The sequence below is a fragment of the Brienomyrus brachyistius genome, chromosome 5 (genome assembly GCF_023856365.1).
Source record: "Brienomyrus brachyistius isolate T26 chromosome 5, BBRACH_0.4, whole genome shotgun sequence".
NCBI classification, from domain to species: Eukaryota; Metazoa; Chordata; class Actinopteri; order Osteoglossiformes; family Mormyridae; genus Brienomyrus; species Brienomyrus brachyistius.
Window position 1 is genome coordinate 15,692,512 of NC_064537.1, and position 20,633 is coordinate 15,713,144.

At 43.9% G+C, this 20,633-nt stretch overlaps 1 protein-coding gene across 1 annotated transcript; it reads right to left on the reverse strand.

Annotated features, from left to right (window-relative positions):
• Nucleotides 1-128: 128 nt before the first annotated feature.
• p4hb (prolyl 4-hydroxylase, beta polypeptide) lies at nucleotides 129-11,741 on the reverse strand. The gene is made up of 11 exons (XM_049013889.1): nucleotides 11,397-11,741; nucleotides 9,476-9,682; nucleotides 8,647-8,780; nucleotides 8,263-8,400; nucleotides 6,672-6,776; nucleotides 6,434-6,559; nucleotides 5,895-6,095; nucleotides 5,489-5,609; nucleotides 3,863-4,044; nucleotides 2,769-2,879; nucleotides 129-1,547 (listed from the first exon to the last, which is right to left on the reverse strand). Exons 1-11 carry the CDS (start codon nucleotides 11,533-11,535, stop codon nucleotides 1,473-1,475), a joined length of 1,539 nt encoding a protein of 512 aa, XP_048869846.1. The 5' UTR covers nucleotides 11,536-11,741; the 3' UTR covers nucleotides 129-1,472.
• Nucleotides 11,742-20,633: the final 8,892 nt, after the last annotated feature.

Below are 20,633 nucleotides of genomic sequence, written 5' to 3' on the forward strand. Positions count from 1 at the left end.
ATGTTCACATAATGGCGATATCGCCTAATGACGCATTTCTCAGAATGTATCCCTGTTAAGCATCGCCTAACCGTACTTGCATGCCAATGCAAAGTGAAGGAGGTGAAAGAAAGAGGAACAGAACCCACTGGTATTTATTTATTTTATTTGGCCACCGGTTTGTTAATGTTAATTTGGGATGGAATGCTTTGTCTTTCATCCCCCAATCATCCCCCAGCCTTGCAAAATCCCACCCAACAATTCACAAAGAAAAAAAAATAAAAATATATCACATTCAATACCCTGCCCCAGAAGACGAGAACAGCTTAATTCATCTGCACTCTTCCCGTCACCCCGACCACATAAGAACACAGTACAGCCCAGACAGGCGAGAAGTGTCAGGTAGAGCAAAAGACTGAGGGATGGATGGGCAGCGGTGACATGGTCCTGGCCCAGACGCCGGAGAGGCCTTTTCTAAACACCCAGAAGGAGCTGCCCGGCCTTGAAGTAACAATCCTATTTCCGATGGCACCAAGTTACGACGAGTTCCACGTTTCCCCATTTCCAAGTAATGGAGGCCAAAGATGCCCCTTGCAGGCATAATTCCTGCTGTGTACACTGGTATACAAGCAGGCCAATTAAAATTAATTAAAAAAAATATTACAATAAACTGATCCGAGTTTAGTTTTAAAATCAAAACCAAACACTAAATTATGAAACTGAAAAGTTAGAGGAAAAAAAAAAAAACATTTGGTTCAGAAGAAAATCATAACCCTAGACCAATATTTCTCAATCTGGTCCACAGAGACCCACCCCCCCCCCTCCAGACAGTCTACATTTTTGTTCCCTCCCAGTTAGGAGAGCGCAAAAACAGACTGTCTGGTAGTTGGGAAGCACTGCACCAGACCACGGCCTCTGAAGAGTGCACTCATATGCCCACGGAAATGGTTTGGATTCATTAACACCCACTGAAGTGCTGCACATCCAGGGCACCCATATTTTACAAATGAAATGATCATAGCCCTGAGAGAGAGCGCGAGTGAACGAGGGAGCTCCTCGGCCTTCGAACCGTCTTTCAGGAGAATTATGACTTCTCCACATTAGTCAACATGTCCCATTCACAACCCATGTAAATAAGGGTGCAGAATTGTTACACAGAAGGCTTTGAAAGGAAGCAATAAAGGTCTAGAACTGACACTAGTTGATGCATGTACAATAAAGAGGATACAAATTGCAGAAATTTCACAAAGACCCTCCCCTCCAGGAACTATTGCAGTGCCGGGTTCCTTGAGGGCAGATTGATCTGACTGGGCCAAAAAGTATGGGTGCTGGAGTGATGGCAGTTGGGGGTAATTGAGGGTCCCTGTGACACCTGACAATTCGAGCAGTAGTTGCAAAGGTAAGGGCTAGTGTTCATCTGAAGGGTGTGTATAGGGTCAGGGCAACTGGGATGGAGGCTGAGACGGTGGGGTGGTGTTCCTCCGAGCCATCGCTTACAACTCGTCATGTGGTTCATCACCCTCTGAATCGTCGTCATCATCTTGTTGATCGTCAAGATCCCCCAGATCCTATGGAAAAACAATCATGGCATATTTACCAACCATAGCAGGACCTTAACTGATGTACATCTAAAGCAGAATTCAACCAAAGTAATAAAGTCAGCAAACTGATGATCAGCATGCCAAGATTTAACATTTTGGGTGCAAGTTGCCACCATTTCAAGATGGGTCAGTGTAACATGATGGCCAAGAACCCAAAAAATATCAATTTCAGCACCTAGAGGGCACCAACCTCTCGAATGCGCCAAACCCAGACTGTTGGAAATAGGCACCATAGCCAAGCATTTCCCAAAACAAGAAGGTTATCTGGGGTTGACCTCCTTGGGTAGATGAGTGTTTGCTGTGGCAAGAGCTTTTGACTGGAAGCATGGTAAACATTAGCAACAGCTGCAGGAGTCAGGTTCTGTAATTAGTCTTCTTTGAAACCCGTCTAGTTTGAACTGGCTTTTTCAGGGTCTTGGACCTATTCCCATGCTAGACACTATGCAGACTCTTCCTACGTGGTCAGTCCTGTCAACACTGCTGATTGGCTGATGATACCGGGATCACAGCCCTGCCAATTTTTTTTAAACAGGTAACGCACACGGCCCCTACACGTGAGCTTCCAGCAGCGTCGTTACTAGCAGACCCAACCTTTTGCAAAGCTCTTGTTTAGCCAGCAACTCATGAAGCTAAGAAGTAAGTTACCTGACTGCTTTCCAAATGTTATCAAATGCGTTTACATTTGAAATGAAAATAAAAGGGAGAATACTATGCTGTAGGTCTTATGAAACCTGTTTCTGCATGTCTTGAGAGCCACTTCTGAAGTTCAGGCTCTTGCAAATCTTAATGTTAGCAATCATCCTACAAAGTATGGCTGCAAAATGCAAAAAAAGTAACCGTCGGCTATGGTGTCCAATCCTACCAGACAGACCGATAAGTGCCATGTCCAAGACGGCCGAGATGTTTCTATGAATGGTGCTACAGAAAAATGTAAATGCAATGCCCAAGTCTTTTCCAACTGCATTTCTTCAAAGCACTTTCAACTTTGACGCATGGTGTCCACATGAGTAGCACCTGAACAGCAAGTGTGCCAACTAACTTTGCATCCAGATGAATACCAGATCTGTTTTAAATATTTCATGAATTGAAGATTGCAGAGTGGGCAACATCATTCAGCACCCATTAAAGAATACCCCCACCCCCCCCAAAAATAAAAAAAAATAAAAATAAAAAATCCTTATCACGTACATCTTCCTCTTCATCCTCATCTTCTCCAGCTGGTGCACCACCATCTGTGCCTCCACTCTCCAAGAACTTGGTGAAGCCCTCGAGAGTCCTCTCACCATTGTAGTCAATCACCTGTTAAATTGGCAAACAAGTCATTTCAGAGCACCAGCAGCAAAATAGACTGGATTTCATATCCCAGCTGAGACTTCTGCATTAAAACCCCAAGAGATAGCTTTCAAAAGCCTATCCAAAAAACACAATTACTGACAAACTGCATTTCATAGTGTTATATGAAGGAAAAAAAAGTTTAAAAATAAAGTTTCAGAAAGCATCACGAAGCCAAGCAAAAAAAGAATCCATGATAATTCAAGGACATTAGAAACCATGTAAAACTCCTCAGGTTCATAACCAAGACAGCCATTCCCTGAAGGGTTGTACTGGTTGGTAAGATTACTTCTACCCAGTTGAGAGAAGTAGTTATTCTCTACACTATGATCCTACACTACATATCAGGTCCAATCAATCACTCACCAAATAAAGCAGCGACAGACAGGAACAATGACCCTTGGACCACCTCATCTGGCAAATGCTGCAGCTGCTACCTCCTTCAAAACTAAACAGACCCTCCCCAGGACTTTGGACAAAAAGGGAGGCAAGGCAGCACAACAGATGGTGAAGTCCGCAGAAACTGGACGATATGAAAAAGCTCTGTCCACTGCCTCCTTCAAGCAGAACCGCTGCAGTCATCACCTGCGAATACTGCAGCCACTGGGCTGGCATTGGGTTCTCATACAAGTTCACCAACAGAGCATTTCTATATTAGGTCCATGTAATTGAGGGTGCCTGCAGGAGAGGATTACCACCGTGCATCAGACTGAAATAACAGAAGGGCCACGCGAAGCTTGCCGCAGCACTTTAAGCTGTGGTTGTCAACGGAATGAGATTTCATGCCAATTAACCCAGTCTTGAGTTTATTCATAAACAGGACACTCCCATTAAACCGTTTTGTGGTCAGCTTGGGAAACAATCTAAAATGCACCTGTTGAGACTAAACCCGACAACCTCCATGGCTCAGGAGAAACCTGCCGACGTGACAAAAGGTGAAAGGAATTAACCTTGCGATCGTCTCCTGCAGGGAAGAACTTCAATGTGGGGAAGCTGTGAACTTTAACAGCTTCGATCTCATTGGCGGTAGAGTCCATCTTCGCCACAACAATGTTGTCACTGTCCTTGTACTTCTCGCCCAGCTTGTCCCAGATGGGCGCGAGCTGTTTGCAGTGTCCGCACCAGGGTGCATCTGTGTGACGAAACGAGAAAGGGGAAGTCAGCCAGCTTTGATCTTTGCGAGACCAAGAGCTTCCCGTAAAAATGGAAGCGTGGGAAAATTCTCGTAAAGCCTCCACTAGACATAAATGCCTTTAAAATTAATATTAATTCCACTGAGAAGTTCAGTACAGCAAGATAAGTTCCCCAACCACCACACACATGCCCCAACACGCAAGACCTGCATTTACATACTGTGGGCTGCAAATTTTACAAAGCAAAAGGGCAACACTCTGAACTAGATGCCACTTATAGATTGGGCTTAATACAAACACTTGATAAATGCACTGGCAAACCAGAGCTTTTCCCCCCAAGTGAGGCCTGGGTTTTCATTAGCCATTCAATGGTCTAATGGACTATTAGACTCGAACCACAAGTCAAGTCACCAAAGGACCAAAGCTCGATTCAGCAACTGCGACTAAGGAAATAAGCAATATTAAGGAAAATCTCACCCCTTTAGAGGCTGCTATGAGAGCCACAAGCTGTGCACGACCAAAAGCGCAAGTATGTAGGTGCACCAGCAGGCCAGGGAGATCTATAATCCTCTGGGGTCGGGTGCATCGTACTTTTCGCATCTATTTCAGTTTATATCTCGCTGAAATCATGTAGAATTATGAAAAAACACTGGCTAAATCTGCAATCTGTCTTTTCAAAATGTCCATTGTCAGAAGTATTAAAGTTTTTAAAATTAGGTTAAAATCAGTAAAAAAGTAAACCATGTCACCTTGTTTTACCGGCATCGGAGGCGTGTAGTACCGCCCAGACATGAAGATCGCTATTCGCTAGCCACGTTACCGCGTATTCAAATAGCATTCGCACGGTAATTCCATGAACTCAGCGGTGAAATGCGATCGATACATCCCCATCAGTGCCATATGGGGGGAGGGGGACGTGCCCAGGTGTGAATGTATGTATGCATGAGCCATTCAATGGAAGGAGACCAGAAATGGTGACACGAGTTAGGTTTCTTATTTATCAAACTGAATGTTGCAACTACAGTATTTAGTCATCTTCATATGGCCAAGACTTAGGTGATCAGATATCTGGGATCAAAACAAACTGCCACCATTGCTTACTATGTACTTTCATGATATTTCTGCAGGTGCTCCAAAATGCAATGTCTATACTTTGATGTCAAATTACAAACTTCACATAAATCTGACATATTTACAAAGTATATTAAAGATGTGCAATGGCAAAACAAATAATTTGTCATAAGTGATATTTGAGGAAATATGTGCTCAAACCCCAGTCTGAGAAGGTCCGTTTCCTACTACTTAATCTTAATTACTACATAAGCAACCGACTCTGCATGAATGAATGAATAAATTAGGCACGTCGGCCTGAGGCACACCATCAAGCTCTCACTTATTCCTGCAACAGTTAAGTGCCATCGATAAACATGGAACTATACTTACAGAATTCGATGAAAACGTTTTTGGTGGGATCAAAGGCAACTTCTTCAAAGTTCTTCCCAACCAGCACCTTGACGGGGCTCTTGTCCCAGTCCTCAGGAATATCCTGGCTCATGAGGTGAGCCTGAAGAGACATTCACGCACTTCTGATTCCAAATTCACTTTGAAATGCAGTAAACACCCGGCAGATAACTGCGTCAACCCCAAATAAACCGACCCGCCAATCCTACATTCTGCTCGATGCCCTACAGTAGAGTTAAAACAAACTTCACATGCATTTTAAACCATTCGCTCAAAACAAAATTTACAAAATTACTGTAAAACTGGCTTGACTCATTTCATGCGATTAGCCAAGCCTAAAAAAATGTAATGAAGACTAGCACTCACTACCAAAATGGCAACTACATACCTTCAGTTTCCCTTCCAGGAAGAGCGTGCAGAAAGAGACAATGTTCTCTGCGGTGAGGGCCTCATTATCAGGCTTGTACTTGGTCATCTCATCTTCCAGGGTGATGAGGCGGACTGCTGGACATTCCTCCTTCTTCAGGCCGAAGAACTCCAGGATGCGCTGGTTGTCATCCAGGTCACTATCAATGTAGATGAAGAGGATCTAGGAGGACAGAAAGAAAAGTTAAAAGGATGAAATGTTTAGACTGCAAAGCTAAGGCATCCAGCAGAGACATTACTATTAAAAACCCATTATACACAAATGATTCAGCTAAGCAACAAATTGGGGAAAGGACATCGCAGAAGCTTGGCTTTCGGTGGTCCGAGAGCCAGAATTTCAGTACAGGTGGCCAAAGAGCAAAACTAAAAAGTATTAGAGAGAGAACACTTCAAGGTCTGCAGCCAGGTTTCTGAGAGCTACCGCAGGCACCCAAACGAGGCGATGACGAAAGGACTGCAGCCTGCAGCTCTCGTGACACGGAGTAACTCGCATGCACCCACCTTGCCCTTGAAATTCTGAGCAGCTTTTTTAAACTCGTCCATCTTCCCCTGGAAGTCTGTGGCCGCCTTCGGCACAAACATCAGGATGTGCGATTTTATGTCTCCCCCGAAGATCTTGGGGGCCGTCTGCAAAGAATTCACCCACTTAATACAAGGAGAAATGATGAACTGCAGAACTGACGGATGCAAGGAAAAAATAGTAGTGAGGTGGCAGAGGAATGGATAAGGAGTGACTTACCTGCTCAGTGAACTCTATGACCAGGGGCAGCTGGTTGGCCTTCATGAAGCTCAGGAGATTCTCCTTGTTCATCTCCCCATCGAAGTTGTTCCGGCCCTCATCGAACTGTGAAGGGAAACATGAAAAGTTGGGGCTGAGCTTCCAAAAACAGATGGCCAACCTATCCGCAAAGTTAAAGGAAATACGAGGTCGATATCGCCGGAAAGGCTCAGTTGCAGAAAGTCACTCCCAAAGTGCACACAGTACTGGACGTTGGCGTTTAGCCGGAAGGCCGTAGCGTGTGAATATAAAAACAGGGGGTTGATCAGAATTGCTGACACTGACCAGAAGATAAACTATTCTGAAGGGTACAGCTGTTCATAAAAGTTGTGACTATTTACTGGCAGACCAGCACATGCTGTGCGATAAACAGAAGGTCGGCGGTCTAGACACGGGATACATTTGAATGAAGCTCTTAAAAACCAGCCATAAAACCCATTAACACTGTTCAGGTTTTTAAGCAAAAGTTAAAGGGCAGCAGATGGACCGCATTTCCAGCACTACATTATAGCATCGCACTGCCTTATAATGCACCCTTATGCACACAGGCCTGTCCAATCAGGTTTCTTTACACTGTCCAGGTCCCGCTGCAGGCTGCCAAGACCATTAATGATAAGCGTAGGCCAGGCCGTTTCAGCAATCACAACACTGCCCTTTATCTAGAAAGAAATGACCATCCATAAAATAACCATTCTGCTCCCAAGTGACAGAGCAATAATCACTACACAAAATGGACAAATTTCACCTTGAGCGCCCACACACACACACACACGATAGAGCTCTCTTCTGCCACACTAATGAGCAGAACATGCACTCATACGACGCTTTGAACAAAAGCAAAAAATCCAAAAAGGAAAAAAAAAAAAAAGCCAAATAAATGGAAATTTGAAAGGTGGCATTAAGGGAACTGCACTGAGAGACAGATTCAGCAAACACAGAACGAGAACTTTCTTCCAGTTTTGAATAAATCCAGACTAAAAACACACCCAACAGGTCTGGAAAATGTTGTACAGCCGATTCTCTCTCTCTCAACATAGACTTGAGCCCGACCAGCAGGGCAAATTGGATGCTAAAGCGCGTTTTCCCTTTGAGACAATCACCAGTGAGTTCTCTCTTGAATTACAAGTACAAGAGCCAGGAAATGCAGCCCAGGTGTAATGATGCAGCCTCCCTCCACAGGACAGGGTCACGTCCTCAAAGCAGACGAGAAGAGGCATTCCCTTGGCACTCAACCTGCCTATTTTAGCAGCCGTCAATGAGACAGAACCTAAATATGGGAAGAGATTCCACCATGCTTAAAAAAGTAAATATGGGGGAATTCCCTGAGCTCTTTCTCAGGACATTTACCAGGTTTTTAAGCAACGCAAGTCCATTCTGTAAATTCCTCCATCAACCTGTGCACGGCTGTTGAAAAATCTTGGTACACAAATACGACAGACACACACGAGAAGGTCTGTTGCTAGGGATGATGTGTAAACTTCCAAAACATGCAACACCAGGCAGAATAGAGACACTGGCCTTTAACAGACACTCCGCACCAGTCAGGCGTTACCTTCTTGAAGAGGACGACGCCATCTTCGGAGAGCTCAAACTTGGAGAAGAGCGCATCTTCTGAGGTAATGCCAAAGGGGACGTCATCTACAGCCTCGGCAGCCTTTAGGAAGGCCTTGGCGCCCTCAGACTCTGCATCCTAGTCAACCAAAAAACAAAACAAAAACTTTATTTTCCTCTTCATTAATTTTGCAAGAATGGGTTTTCTATCCAGTTTCTCAATTCTGAAATCATTCCTCTGCAAATTTAAAAACAAGCACTATCAAACAGCATACAATTTTAATGGGTTGACGAGACTCTTCCCTGGACCTAGGCTAAGGCGCCAGTAGACCCAGCCAGCTGATGATTCCCAGACCCACTCATTCAAAAGGGAAGACGAACTAACCTTGAAGAAGCCGATCACCACGACTTCATTGTCCGCTATCAGAGACTCCGCCTGGGCGACATCAGTGAGGATGGTGGCAGCTGGACCGGTGCGTTTCTTCAGCCAGCTCACAATGTCATCAGCCTGTCTGCCGGCTGCGGGAGGGGACAGGGTGATGAAAATGGGGACTTTCTGCACAAAAGACCAGTGCTTCACTACCGATCCATCAATTCAACCACAAAGCATTGAGTGCTACATATAAAGGCATCTAACTCTGAGAACCAAACAAATTCCAATAGTACATAAAAAAAAAAACATACATTTGAAGCGCTACTTTGAAGGTTTGTATGCATCGGGCTGTACGAACGACCGCCACATAAGTACAGGAAGCTATGACAAAACAGCCTGGTAACTCTAAAACCATAAATCTGCAAAGCGAAGTGATGAGGCGCGTATTTTAAGACTAGTCTTGAGTAACCGGGCAGCCGTTCAGGACCCTCCCACAGATCCCACCCCAACACACGTGGCCAGAAGTCAACGTGAGGAGCTGCACATCACGGAGCTGGCTGGAAGCGCTCCAGCCACACTGAATGAAACACGGACCCACAACCAAAACCCCCACCACAGGCGGGGGGGACCAGCATGTGCACCAAATCTAACATGAATTTATTACGGCTGTTTATCTTTTAGTAAAAATAGCATGTTGTGTAATTGATAAAATCAGATCAATTTTTTTTTTTTAAACGAAATAAATATTTTACAGATTAAAAGAACAGTATTATAAAGTACTCCGCTGGTACAGGTCTGAGACCAGTTAAATAATTCATCTGATTTTACAAAAGAGACTTACCGGAATATTCTTTGGGGGACTGTTTCTCTCCCCCCTTAAAGAACTTTATGGTGGGGTACCCCCGCACGCCAAATTCCTGTGCCAGTTCAGTCTCCTCGGTGGCATCGACCTTGGCCAGCCGGATGTCGGAGCCTTCTGCCTTCAGACTGCCGGCCGCCTTGGCGTACTCTGGGGCCAGTGCCTTGCAGTGGCCACACCAGGGGGCATCTTAAAGGGGACCAGCACAGAAAGACCATCAGTGCAGGGGCAATGCAGAGATCAAGCAGCTTCACTGGGCATGCCGGCAACAACGCTGGGGTTATAACCTGAAGCATTACAGCAGATCATTTCACCCAAGAATATAAAGTTTCGCATTTGCTGCTTTACGAAAACAAACATGGGCATTTAGCCAGTCTCATGGGCATCACTGTTCTGTGGGATGTAGAACAAACGGGTAAATTCCCCAAACATGCCGAATCAGCAAGCGTCTATTCAGTGGTGCAAGAAATGTTAGCTCTTCGGGTTCATTATTTTCAGCCAATAACATGAGGCAAACACACTAAAAGTGGATTATGCTTTGCAACGTGTTATGATATCCCAATGGTCAAAAATCAGCACTGCCAAATCAGCAAGTCCAATGTTCACTTCCCCGTTGATTAATATTTAATCATAGAAAAAGTTTGCAAAAGTTCTGTTAACGAGAGAACCTACGCAAAGCGAAGGGACGAAGCGCGGAGCTGACCTAAAACGGATCCACTTCCATTCTGCAATTCCCATACGTGGGGGAACTCACGTCCCACAAAACTTTTTTTTGGGGGGGTGGGGGGGGTGGTAGTTATCGCAGATCTAGAAGTACACGTCAACCTACCATTCCACAAACGGTCCCGCCCAGCTCGCAAACACTGTGAGCAAACAGCGCTTGAGTCCGCCCCGCCCCCGGGGAGCACATTGGGGGACCGAAACCTTGGAGCCCTTTGACTGGCCGTCGGACCCGTCAGCTTCCCCCAGATTTAGCGCTGACCGTGTCCGCATCCCTGGATGGCCCACGAAACCGACAAAATGGAGAAGGGGGGGGGGGGGTTCCAGTGCAGTCCAAAAACCGTACAACCAGATGCTCACGCGAAACTTGCACGATTCTATACAAGCAGCGCTGGCAAACTGCACCTGCAATAGGGCTCTCGCCCAGAAATACCCCGAATATAAACAAGGATCAATGCACCTACAGTTTCACCATGTTATCAAAAGAGGAAATATAGTAAAAGGTATTCAGCGAGGACTAAACACTTCCGTCTTAGAGACTTGCCTGAATGATCCGATCACACATACATACACTGGCTATGGAGTGGAAAGGCCGGGGCATTAAAAGAGCAGTACAAGCATGATAAAGTTACAGACAAAACAAATGCGTCTGTAAAGCACACATCTCCCTTAAGATGATTTGACCAACGATTCAAGAGAATTAATCTACATTCGTCACTCGAGTACATACAAATGCAGACAGGGAAATAATCCACAACTGAACAGCAGTACAAAAATATCCAAGTATATTGCAAAGTAACCACAAATATGATATTACCTAATGAATGGTAAGCTTAAGTATGAAACTATATTAAGAAAGTCTCAGAAAATAACTGAATCAGAGACGGACATGGACATGCATTCGGCTGGACAGCTCCGAAGTTTCTCTTTACAATTGCCACTTAGTTATAACGCCTTCGCTGTCAATGTCAAATGTCCACACGGACCCCAGTCGCCAAGCAACTACTGTAAAGAGAGTTCAAGTGCATGGAGGCTTGTAGTTGCCACAAAGCAATCTGAACTTCGGCAAACTCATTTAGCTACCGCGATTCCGCGTAAAGGCGAGGCGAACCGCCAGGCTCCTTTATCCGTACGAGCGAAGCCAGCCGCCAGCCACATCGCAGTCTACCAAAACGCTACTTACAAAACTCAACAAGTAAGTTGGGGTGAGCTTTCAGCGCCTCGTCGAAGTTACTTTTCTTCAAGACCAGGACATCATCCTCTTCGGCGATGTCAGCCCTGCTAGCCACGGCCAGAGTACACAAGATTAAAATCTTATACATACTTCCACCAATCTTCGATGACTTAAAAAAAAACGAGAGACCCGGAGATCGCAGACGATGCGAGCTGCACACGGACGAGGGAGAAGCGAAGGGAAGCCTCGTAGTTGTGGGATTTCGCTTATTTCACTTGGCTGGGGCGCCTCTGTTTTGCGTCTGCCGCTACTAACGTGGCACCGGGCGCAGGAACCGGAGAGGCCGGGCGCACTGCGCATGCGCTTTTATCAGTCTCAACGCCGTTCGTGTTGAATTGTGACTGGACCGCAGCGCGAGGCACCTGGAAGTAAATGCAACTGCTTCGTGTTTGTCGGGCTCCTGCGTATGCTTCGGAGTGGTTGGTAACCAGGAACCTTTCACGATTTTTTTCAGGGTGCTGGCCTTACATACTCATAAGAGAGACATTGATGTGCCGGAAACAAGCCCCTTAAAAGTGCAGTAGAGCGTGGATTTTAAGGGCAATAAATGAATGAGCACTGTAATATAACATTCGATGGATCAGTATCAGTTAATCTAGGGATACCAATTAACATTTTAGTCCCATGATTTTATCCATGCATTCACTGCTTGTTATTTTTTATTATATTATATCGAAGTAGTATTTTTTCCGTAGTAGAAGCATTTAAATTTCTGCATTACGTTTAATATGTGTATCGCAGCTGGACTGTAGTGCAGTGACCTCGCCGAATCAAGGGACACGTCATTCAACCTCATTAAAATGAACGGGAGAGCAAGTTTGACAGGCTATTGTGACATTCACTAGAACGAACAAACAAACCTTTACTTAACTGTGGCTACACTTACTAAGGCTTAAATGCATTATCCTATTCTACTAACTGTTATCATCCATGAAAACTTAAGGGCAAACACTATTCCAGGAAATGTTTGCGGTTTTTCTCGGTTTTTCACATTTCTTGAAACATACTTAACAAGACCATAAGAGCATTTCTCAAACCAGTTCACGCATATAGCACAACACAATGGTTTAGCTGCAAAAGCCTGTAACCTACCCAAAACAATTAGCCCATGTCTCAAAAGCTAATAATTCCTCCAATGAATTAGTACCTCCAAAATGAAAAGTACAATCACCATTGTTTTAATCATGAGCCTCAAAATGCTTAGATATATTGTCATAATGTCAGTGTAAGTATGCTCCTGAGCTCCACAATTCTGATTGATTGTTGATTACCTTTTTCTTATTGCCACTGACCGATAATTTTTCTTTGGGAAAACTAATAATTTTCCATGTCAAAGACTCCCATTTCAACACTAAAAGGCTCTACATTGCAGTACAGTATGTAAAGTTCACCAGCAAGAGAAAGCATTCGCATGCACATGTAACTTCTTCAGATCTCGACAGCACAATAACAAATGAAAAAGTCACACAGCACTGTATAGGGCAAAATGGCAGTACAGGACAACAAAATCATGTACCGTGGGGCCCAGAAACACAGCAGTGTCATAGCACTGTAATTTATGGAATGTACTTTGAAATAATTTTTTAAGCTTGGTTAACTGTTTTGCATGAGGTGGCTAACATGACAATCGCATAGATTAAAGAAACTGAAAACTGTGCCAAATTATGAAAAATGCACAAAACCATTTGCATATATGACCTAAAACATTTGCAAATTTGTGTGAAACAATGAGAAATGACGTTCTGCTCTGCAGAAGTGACATTTTGGTGTGGGTTTGGAGTGTACACTTAGGGGCGGCATGGTGGTGCAGTGGTTAGCACTGTTGCCTCACACCTCTGGGACCCGGGTTTAAGTCTCCGCCTGGGTCACATGTGTGCGGAGTTTGCATGTTCTCCCCATGTCACCATGGGTTTTTCTCCAGGTACTCTGGTTTCCCCCCACGGTCCAAACACATACTGAGGCTCTGTGAGTGTGCCCTGCGATGGGCTGGCCCCCTGTCCTGGGTTGTTCCCTGCCTCATGCCCATTGTTTCTGGGATAAGCTCCATGACCCAGTAGGATAAGTGGTTTGGAAAATGGATGGATTACACTTGCTGTTTTGCAAATGTTAATTGTCATTTGAAGAAATTCTTCAAAACGATTGAGAAAAACTATGGTATGTACAGAGGCAGGCCCAGGTCCAAGCCCGAATGCTCTCATAGGTACATCGGCAGACATTCATCATCAATGAGTTGAGGTTGGGTGGTTCCTTTACAGACTGACAGGGATAAACTGGCCTCTGGGAAAATTTCAGTGCAAGGCAATGTTTTCTTCAGCCATGGGGGCACCATTTATCTAATTTATGATCATCTAGAGCCTGTCCCAGCCAACAAAGTGGACAGGTTGCCCCCTCTTGCTCTCTCCTGAGTCCATCAGTGTGCAGGCATATCTGCTGTTGGTGCTGCAGTCATTGATAGCACTGGTTATGGTCAGCAGGGACGGATTACGGACCGGGCCAGCGGGGCCGCTGCCCAGGGGCCCTTGGGGTGCAGGGGGCCCGTGGGGCCCCTAGCCCAAAACAATTTGCAATGCTTATCAACAATGTATTTTCGTTTGTCTATTTTAGAGGGCCTACATTCTTTGATCCTCTGCCTACAAGGGCCCCTGACCCTATAGGGAGGGCGTTTGGCTGCCAAGGGCCCTTGAATTGTGGTGGTTGTGGTGGTGGTGGTGGTGGTGGTGCTGGTGGTGGGGGGGGGGGGGGGGGGGGGGGGGCACACAACCCATAATCCGTCCCTGATGGACAGTGCTATTTCTGTGATGTTTTGAAAAGGTATGTAGCAATGTAGCCTACAAATGCAATGGCTAAAGCCAGCTAGATGCATGTGAGATCAAGGAGACTAGACAATTCCTAATTAATATGCACACTCATCACCAACAGGACAGAGGTGTGAATTACTTAAAGTTATGGTAGATCAGGTCACCTTCAGTGTTCTAATCCGTCTTCAGGCTTTAGATTTTTCTGTCATTGTCAATATTAAGTCAATGACAGTAAATGTTTGGTCAACATGACCTCAGATGCTTGTGTCCCTTGCAATGGATTGGTGTCCCGCTCAAGGTGTGCCCCCCCCCCCCCCCCCCGCCAACCTCTTGTCCTCTTTGTTGGCTGGGGCAGGCTGAATAAGTTAAGTAAGTAGATGGATGGATTGAATAGTGAAATAGTGCTGACAGATAAGGATGTTAATTTGTACCATATGTACATTTACATATGAAAGCGTTTTGAAATGAGTAAAATTCACTTTTAAAAAGTTGATAATGCATAGCTCCAGTAAGCTGAACTCGTTTAAAACTGATTTCATCAGTCACAGAGAGAGACGTGAAGGGGAAGTAGCGATGAACATCACACGTTTCCTTTTGACAGTTGAATCACCCATTCAGCAGGCTCTGGGTGTTGTTAGATAAAGGTGTCATGTGTCAGTACTGTTTAACGAAACTCAAAAGCTCAATTGGTCACTACCTTTATTACATTCATCTTCACATTTTGCAGACGCTTTCATGCAAAGCGACGTAGAAGTGAGGCAGATAGCACATTGCAAACACACATACTGTGAAGCAGTCAGCTAGGAATATGTGTGTCTAAGCTCAGCTTCCAATGAATGCCCATGTACACCTGTAAGCAGCATTGGAGCAGGGGATACACAACAGCTTCTAACAAAGCAGAAATATAATAATACTATTCACTGACCAATGGTTATTCTCTATTGTTTTCTCAAAATATAACGACAATCTTAGAGAGTAAATGGAAGAAACTTAAAGCAGTCTCTTGAACGTATATACACAGTGCATTCTATTTAGGTAACAGTTGACAGACACATTCACACCCCAGTACAAAGCACAAACACACCACCACACCAGCACTCAATAACACATCCCCAAATAATTCCGCCATCTCTGCAGCTTCAGCTTGTGGAAGTCTGATGGGGCAGCCCCTGATTGGCCAATGGCTAATGACACAGCATTCTACTAATACAAGAAATATGTTTTCACCATTTCTGGAAATCCGACTACTGCCAATTATAATAATTCTAAATGCTTCTATATAGAATTAATGAGCGAATGACATAAATCGCATCCCTTCTCATGTAAAGAGGCTATATGATAGATAAGAAAAACAGTTGCCATGTCAACCCTGATGACCCTAGCATTTTCTGCAAATAGTGAAATACAGTCATGAGTCACGTTTCTGACGTACTGTCTTTCGCTGTGGACGATCATCCATGTTGTTGTTCAAGGCAAAAGTAATTAGAGGAAATCAAATGATCTCGTTTACTTCCACGTGCAGATAGTCTAATTTTCCGTGGTACATGTACAAAAAGTCCACAACGGCGATAATAGCATTTGCTTGCCCTTCATTTAATTTGCTTCTTTTTTTCAGACTGCGGGATATATCGCTTTTCTTCATCCACCATTATCATTAACGTCCTTTAGTAGCAATGGTAAAAACAATGTTGGATTGAAGGAGAAGGTCATTGGAAGAATGCACCCAGATACTGTGTCAAAAGCATAATGCCATTTCTTTTTAGCCAATCAGAAATTTCCCATAGTTTTGTTCCAGAAGGAGCCTACAGTTTGTGGTTGGATGCAAGAAGCACACAGTGATCAATCAATCTTTTCTTTACCATTCAAAGTAATTTCGCCCGATGTGTGTCACACGTACTTAGAAACATTCAGACACAAATAAATGCTGACTGCATCCTTAGAAACATGAAGGTAAAATGACCAACTACTAAAATCAATGACATTGCAGGGGCCAGAGACGCCAGAAAATTAAAGTTTTTTTTTTTTTTTATCTTTCGTGTGCGCTTACTTACTTAATTTTTGATTCAGTCCTCACTGTATAATGTCTCATCAAGCAGACGCCAACTGAAACTGAGATCCTAATTAAATGTTTTGCCATGCTTAATTCAATAATGAATGTTGTAACAAGAAATAAGTAAAAAAGTATGTCCTCTGATGTGAGAATGCTGTGGAATTAAGACGGGTTTAGAATGCAAAACACTATTAGATTTTTCCAGCGCAGCCTAGCTTCCGTAGCCTTCGGTATATGCTCTGGACCAACTGCCACCCTGAATAGGACAAGCATTTACGAAGAATGAATGGATAGATGGATGGATGGATGGATGGATGGATGGATGGATGGATATTTCCAACAGAAATAGGAAAAGCATTTAAGGCAAAGAAAAACACCATTAAATAATGTCAACTTCCCCCAAAATGATGTCCATATGCAAATACGATTACTCTGTCAATCCATTTTCAGCAACTGCTAATCCGAACAATCTTGTAGCAATCAGGCCACAAGGTGGCGCACACTCTAAATGAAAGGTCGGTCTAGCTTCTTATTTAACTAATAACCACTTGCTTTTAGAAAGCAGGATTGGATATCGGGCTGCCGGCCCATTTCATGTAATTCATAGGTAAACAGGAGAGGCATATGGAAAGGCGTCAACAGCTAGAGCTTTTATGGACAGGTAATGATAATAATATCGTCTATTTTAAAGGGGAAACACGTTTTGAACGTTTTAAATAAAACAGAGAAAAAAGTAATCTCAAAAATAATCTTTTTAGTCGATAAAAAGTCATCTCAAAGCTAGTCTTTTTAGTCGATAAAAAGTTGCCTCAAAGCTAATCCTTTTAGTGGATGCCTATGTAACGTTTGGTGTATCTAACTGCATCTTTCCTTGAGGTTAGCGACTTTATAATGAAACTGCAGTACTACAATCCCTCTCTAGGTGGCAGTTCTCACACAAACACATCACCATATATTTTTTAAAATAATGTTCACATTTTACTAATGGAGGCTAGACCAGCTGTGCTGCTCAGTGCTATGTACTAAATAATATTATGCGCCACCTAAATGGGAGAACTGAGCAATAGAGACAAGTCAAGCCAACTACATAAAGCTGCACGCTTTCATATTCTGGGGATGGGTGAAATATTGGGAACATCACGCGACAGAAGAGTTTAACTCTGAAGTAGCTTTATCATGATTACAGATACCACTAAAAGGTTACTTGTATTAGACTGAATGCCGATTTACAGTCTGCGTTTTCAAAGCATCATGAGGCAGCTAACAACTCCAAGGAGGTCAAACTGCACGTCAGTCACAAAACTGCAAAACTTTAATGTATCAAAGTGGACACTCTCAAACATCATGACGGCACGAATCTAAGCTCCCCAACAGAAGACATACTGAACAGGCGAAACGTCACAAAGATGCAGCATCAAAAGTGAACATATGACTGAATGAACAGCTCCCTGAGCCAGCATCAGCAAACACTGTATATATATGGTGACCTCCTCAAAACGCAGTTTGTGGGCTGCTTATATTCAAGGCCAAGGCACAGAGGCATATGCTGCATAAGGAGCACAAATCCTGAGTAATACGCTCTGCTGAGTCACGCCTCACCCCTTTCCTACATCCAGACAGGTTTATAGTCACTGGGAGCCAAAGGACGCCTTCATGCGAGGAACCTGTGGTGCGATGGGCAGCATCAGTATGTCTGGTTATGACTGTTCTGCATGGTCATATAACAGCTGAGGAATGAGGGCATTTCACAGGACTGTGTGGAGCCTTTATTGCATATTGCAAGGTGATAAGCCCCCCCCCCCCACACACACACACCACTAAGCAAAGTGAACAAGAGCTTTATGAACACCAGGATGAAGTCACATGACTTTCCTGGGCTCCTCCATTCACCAGATCTAGACATATCCAGAGTCTAATATCCTGCTTTTCCAACTGAAGCTGTTCTGAAGGCAAACAGCATACCTACACCATATTAATATATTGTAGGGCATTTCTCTTATTTTGTGCATTCCCTGTATATTTTATTCAAAGTAATTTCACCGGTCTGCTGGTTGACATTTGTATTTTTATATTATAATTTGTAGCACTATATAGATACTTGTACTAAAATTACTATGCTGTTCAGAAAAGGCAGGAAACAGCTTAAAATTCCCATGGTACAATAGCTCAGACCATCGAGCTTTACTCACAGAGCACTCATGACTGTTGTCATTTTATGTGTCGAACATACTGCAGAGAAAAACCGATATTCTAAAACCTAACTGTAATAAATTGTCTCCCCCAGTGCTTGAGGGAGCAGCACTTTATGAAAGTGTTTTCTAATGACCCACGTTTTGCTGTATATGCCACTTATTACTGTTTGCAACACATCCTAGTATAAATTCAGCTTTCCAGGCTCATTGCTATTCAACGGTTCCCTGCGCCCTCGTTTTTTTGCAAATAGCACAGATGGGTGTGTCCATATTTGCAGCAGTAAGCTATGACCTTTGGTCCCGACGCCTTGATCCCCCTCCATGGTTTAGCCTCATTTTTTAAAAATCTGTTTTGGTCTCATCATTCCAAGTCCTGGGTTTTGTGTTTATGGATGTTTCGTGTTAGCAAACTGCTCCATGCTACCAAGCCCCTGTGTCACGTGGTTCTGCTCGCCGTCCCCACCAGAGACTCTCTCAGGCAGGTATGTAGGAATGAGCCTTATTAGCTTCCACAGCAGTGTTGGCATCACCTGTGCCCCCCCCCCCATCCAAAAATCATCAGATTTTTTCTGGCGCTGACATTGATCCGGAACCAAACCAGTGGAATTCCCTTACCTTCTATCAAAAGTGCAGCGTGAAGTCGCTATCAGAAATGACCACTATGCGGCAGCATTGACTGGTTAATATCAATGCTGCTAAGAGGAAGACAACATCCACAAAGCCAGTGTCCAGGTCTACAGCACGGGACTGTGCACACGTCTCCAGGAAAGCCACACACAGGCTTTGTGGATTAGTATGCTTTCTGTTGATTAGTATAACTTTCTGTTGATTAGTATGTACTTGGCCTTCATTTACAGGGAAAGTAAAAACTGTGCTGTTCCTAGGGAGAGCACTGGAAGCGACACAGGCCAATGGAAACACGGGAGACATGCTCAGACGCACGTATCCAAAGTATGGGGTACGGGCTTTACATGGGGTAAGGGCTCCCGGCGCGTGATGGTAGACCAGAGGCATTGCGGACGGCGGGAAGGAGGGCAGGCTGGCTCCGTAAGGGTCCTGTGACAGAAATGGTGTGGAGGAGACGTTGAAGAGCGGCCAGCTGGCAAATACACGCAGCTCATAGCACCTGCTGATGTTTGTCTGCTGGGTCAGCGCCGCTAAGAGCCAGGAAACCAGGAGACACCATCGCATGGTCTGTGTTTCACACGTGCCTCACATTCACATGGTTTTAATGGTATCTACCTCTAAAACGCTTTGGACCACCTTCTGGATATAAGGTTACAGCAACTACCCATGTGTTTACGGTTTCTCCTAACCTAAGAATTTCATAACAATAATGCAGTGCAACTGGTATGAAAAAAAAACAGGCAAACAAATGGTAAAACGATCTAATTGATTTTTGACTTGATTATAACACAGATGACCAACTTTTTACATTAATGGGGAATGGATGATGTGACAGCATCAATTTGCAGGTGATCCCCTTAAACTTGTCAGACAAAAGTTAACCCCTGATTAAGCTTAGTCACATTTCAGTTTCAAAGACCCCCTGCCTGCCGAATTTTCCCCCGATAATCCTTTTCTCTTGTGTACCCCAATGTTCAGCAAGGATGCAAATAAAAATTACTCTGACAGAGACATTACAGTGTCCCAAATTACAGTATTATGCAAATGACACATCAGTAGGATTTAATCAAAATAAACATTGAATTTTTAGTTTGTAAATCAGAGTTTTTGCCAGTTTTATTCTTCGTGTCATTTTAAACGACGGGTGTCAAGCTCAGAGAGGTTTGTGAATTAGTTTGTCAGCTGATCTTCATTAAAGGGAAATCTACTTTGTGAGAGTGTTCCACGTTATTAAGCACGTCACAGTTCTCATGTAGTATGGGGAAGGAGAAAGACCTTTCTGAAGCTGAAAAGCATGAAATAGTGCAAAGCCTTTCAAAAGGCATGATAACAAATGATATTTCACAAAAACTGACAAGAGATCACCGAACTGTTAAATGGTTTGCGGGTGATTCAGAGCACAAAGAGATTTGTTGAGATGAAGGTAAGCTGAGGAAAGTTTCAGCCAGACAGATGGATGCTTTAAAAAGGGCAGCTCAAAAAACCCAGTGTTAAGTAGCAAAGAGGTACTTCAACCTCC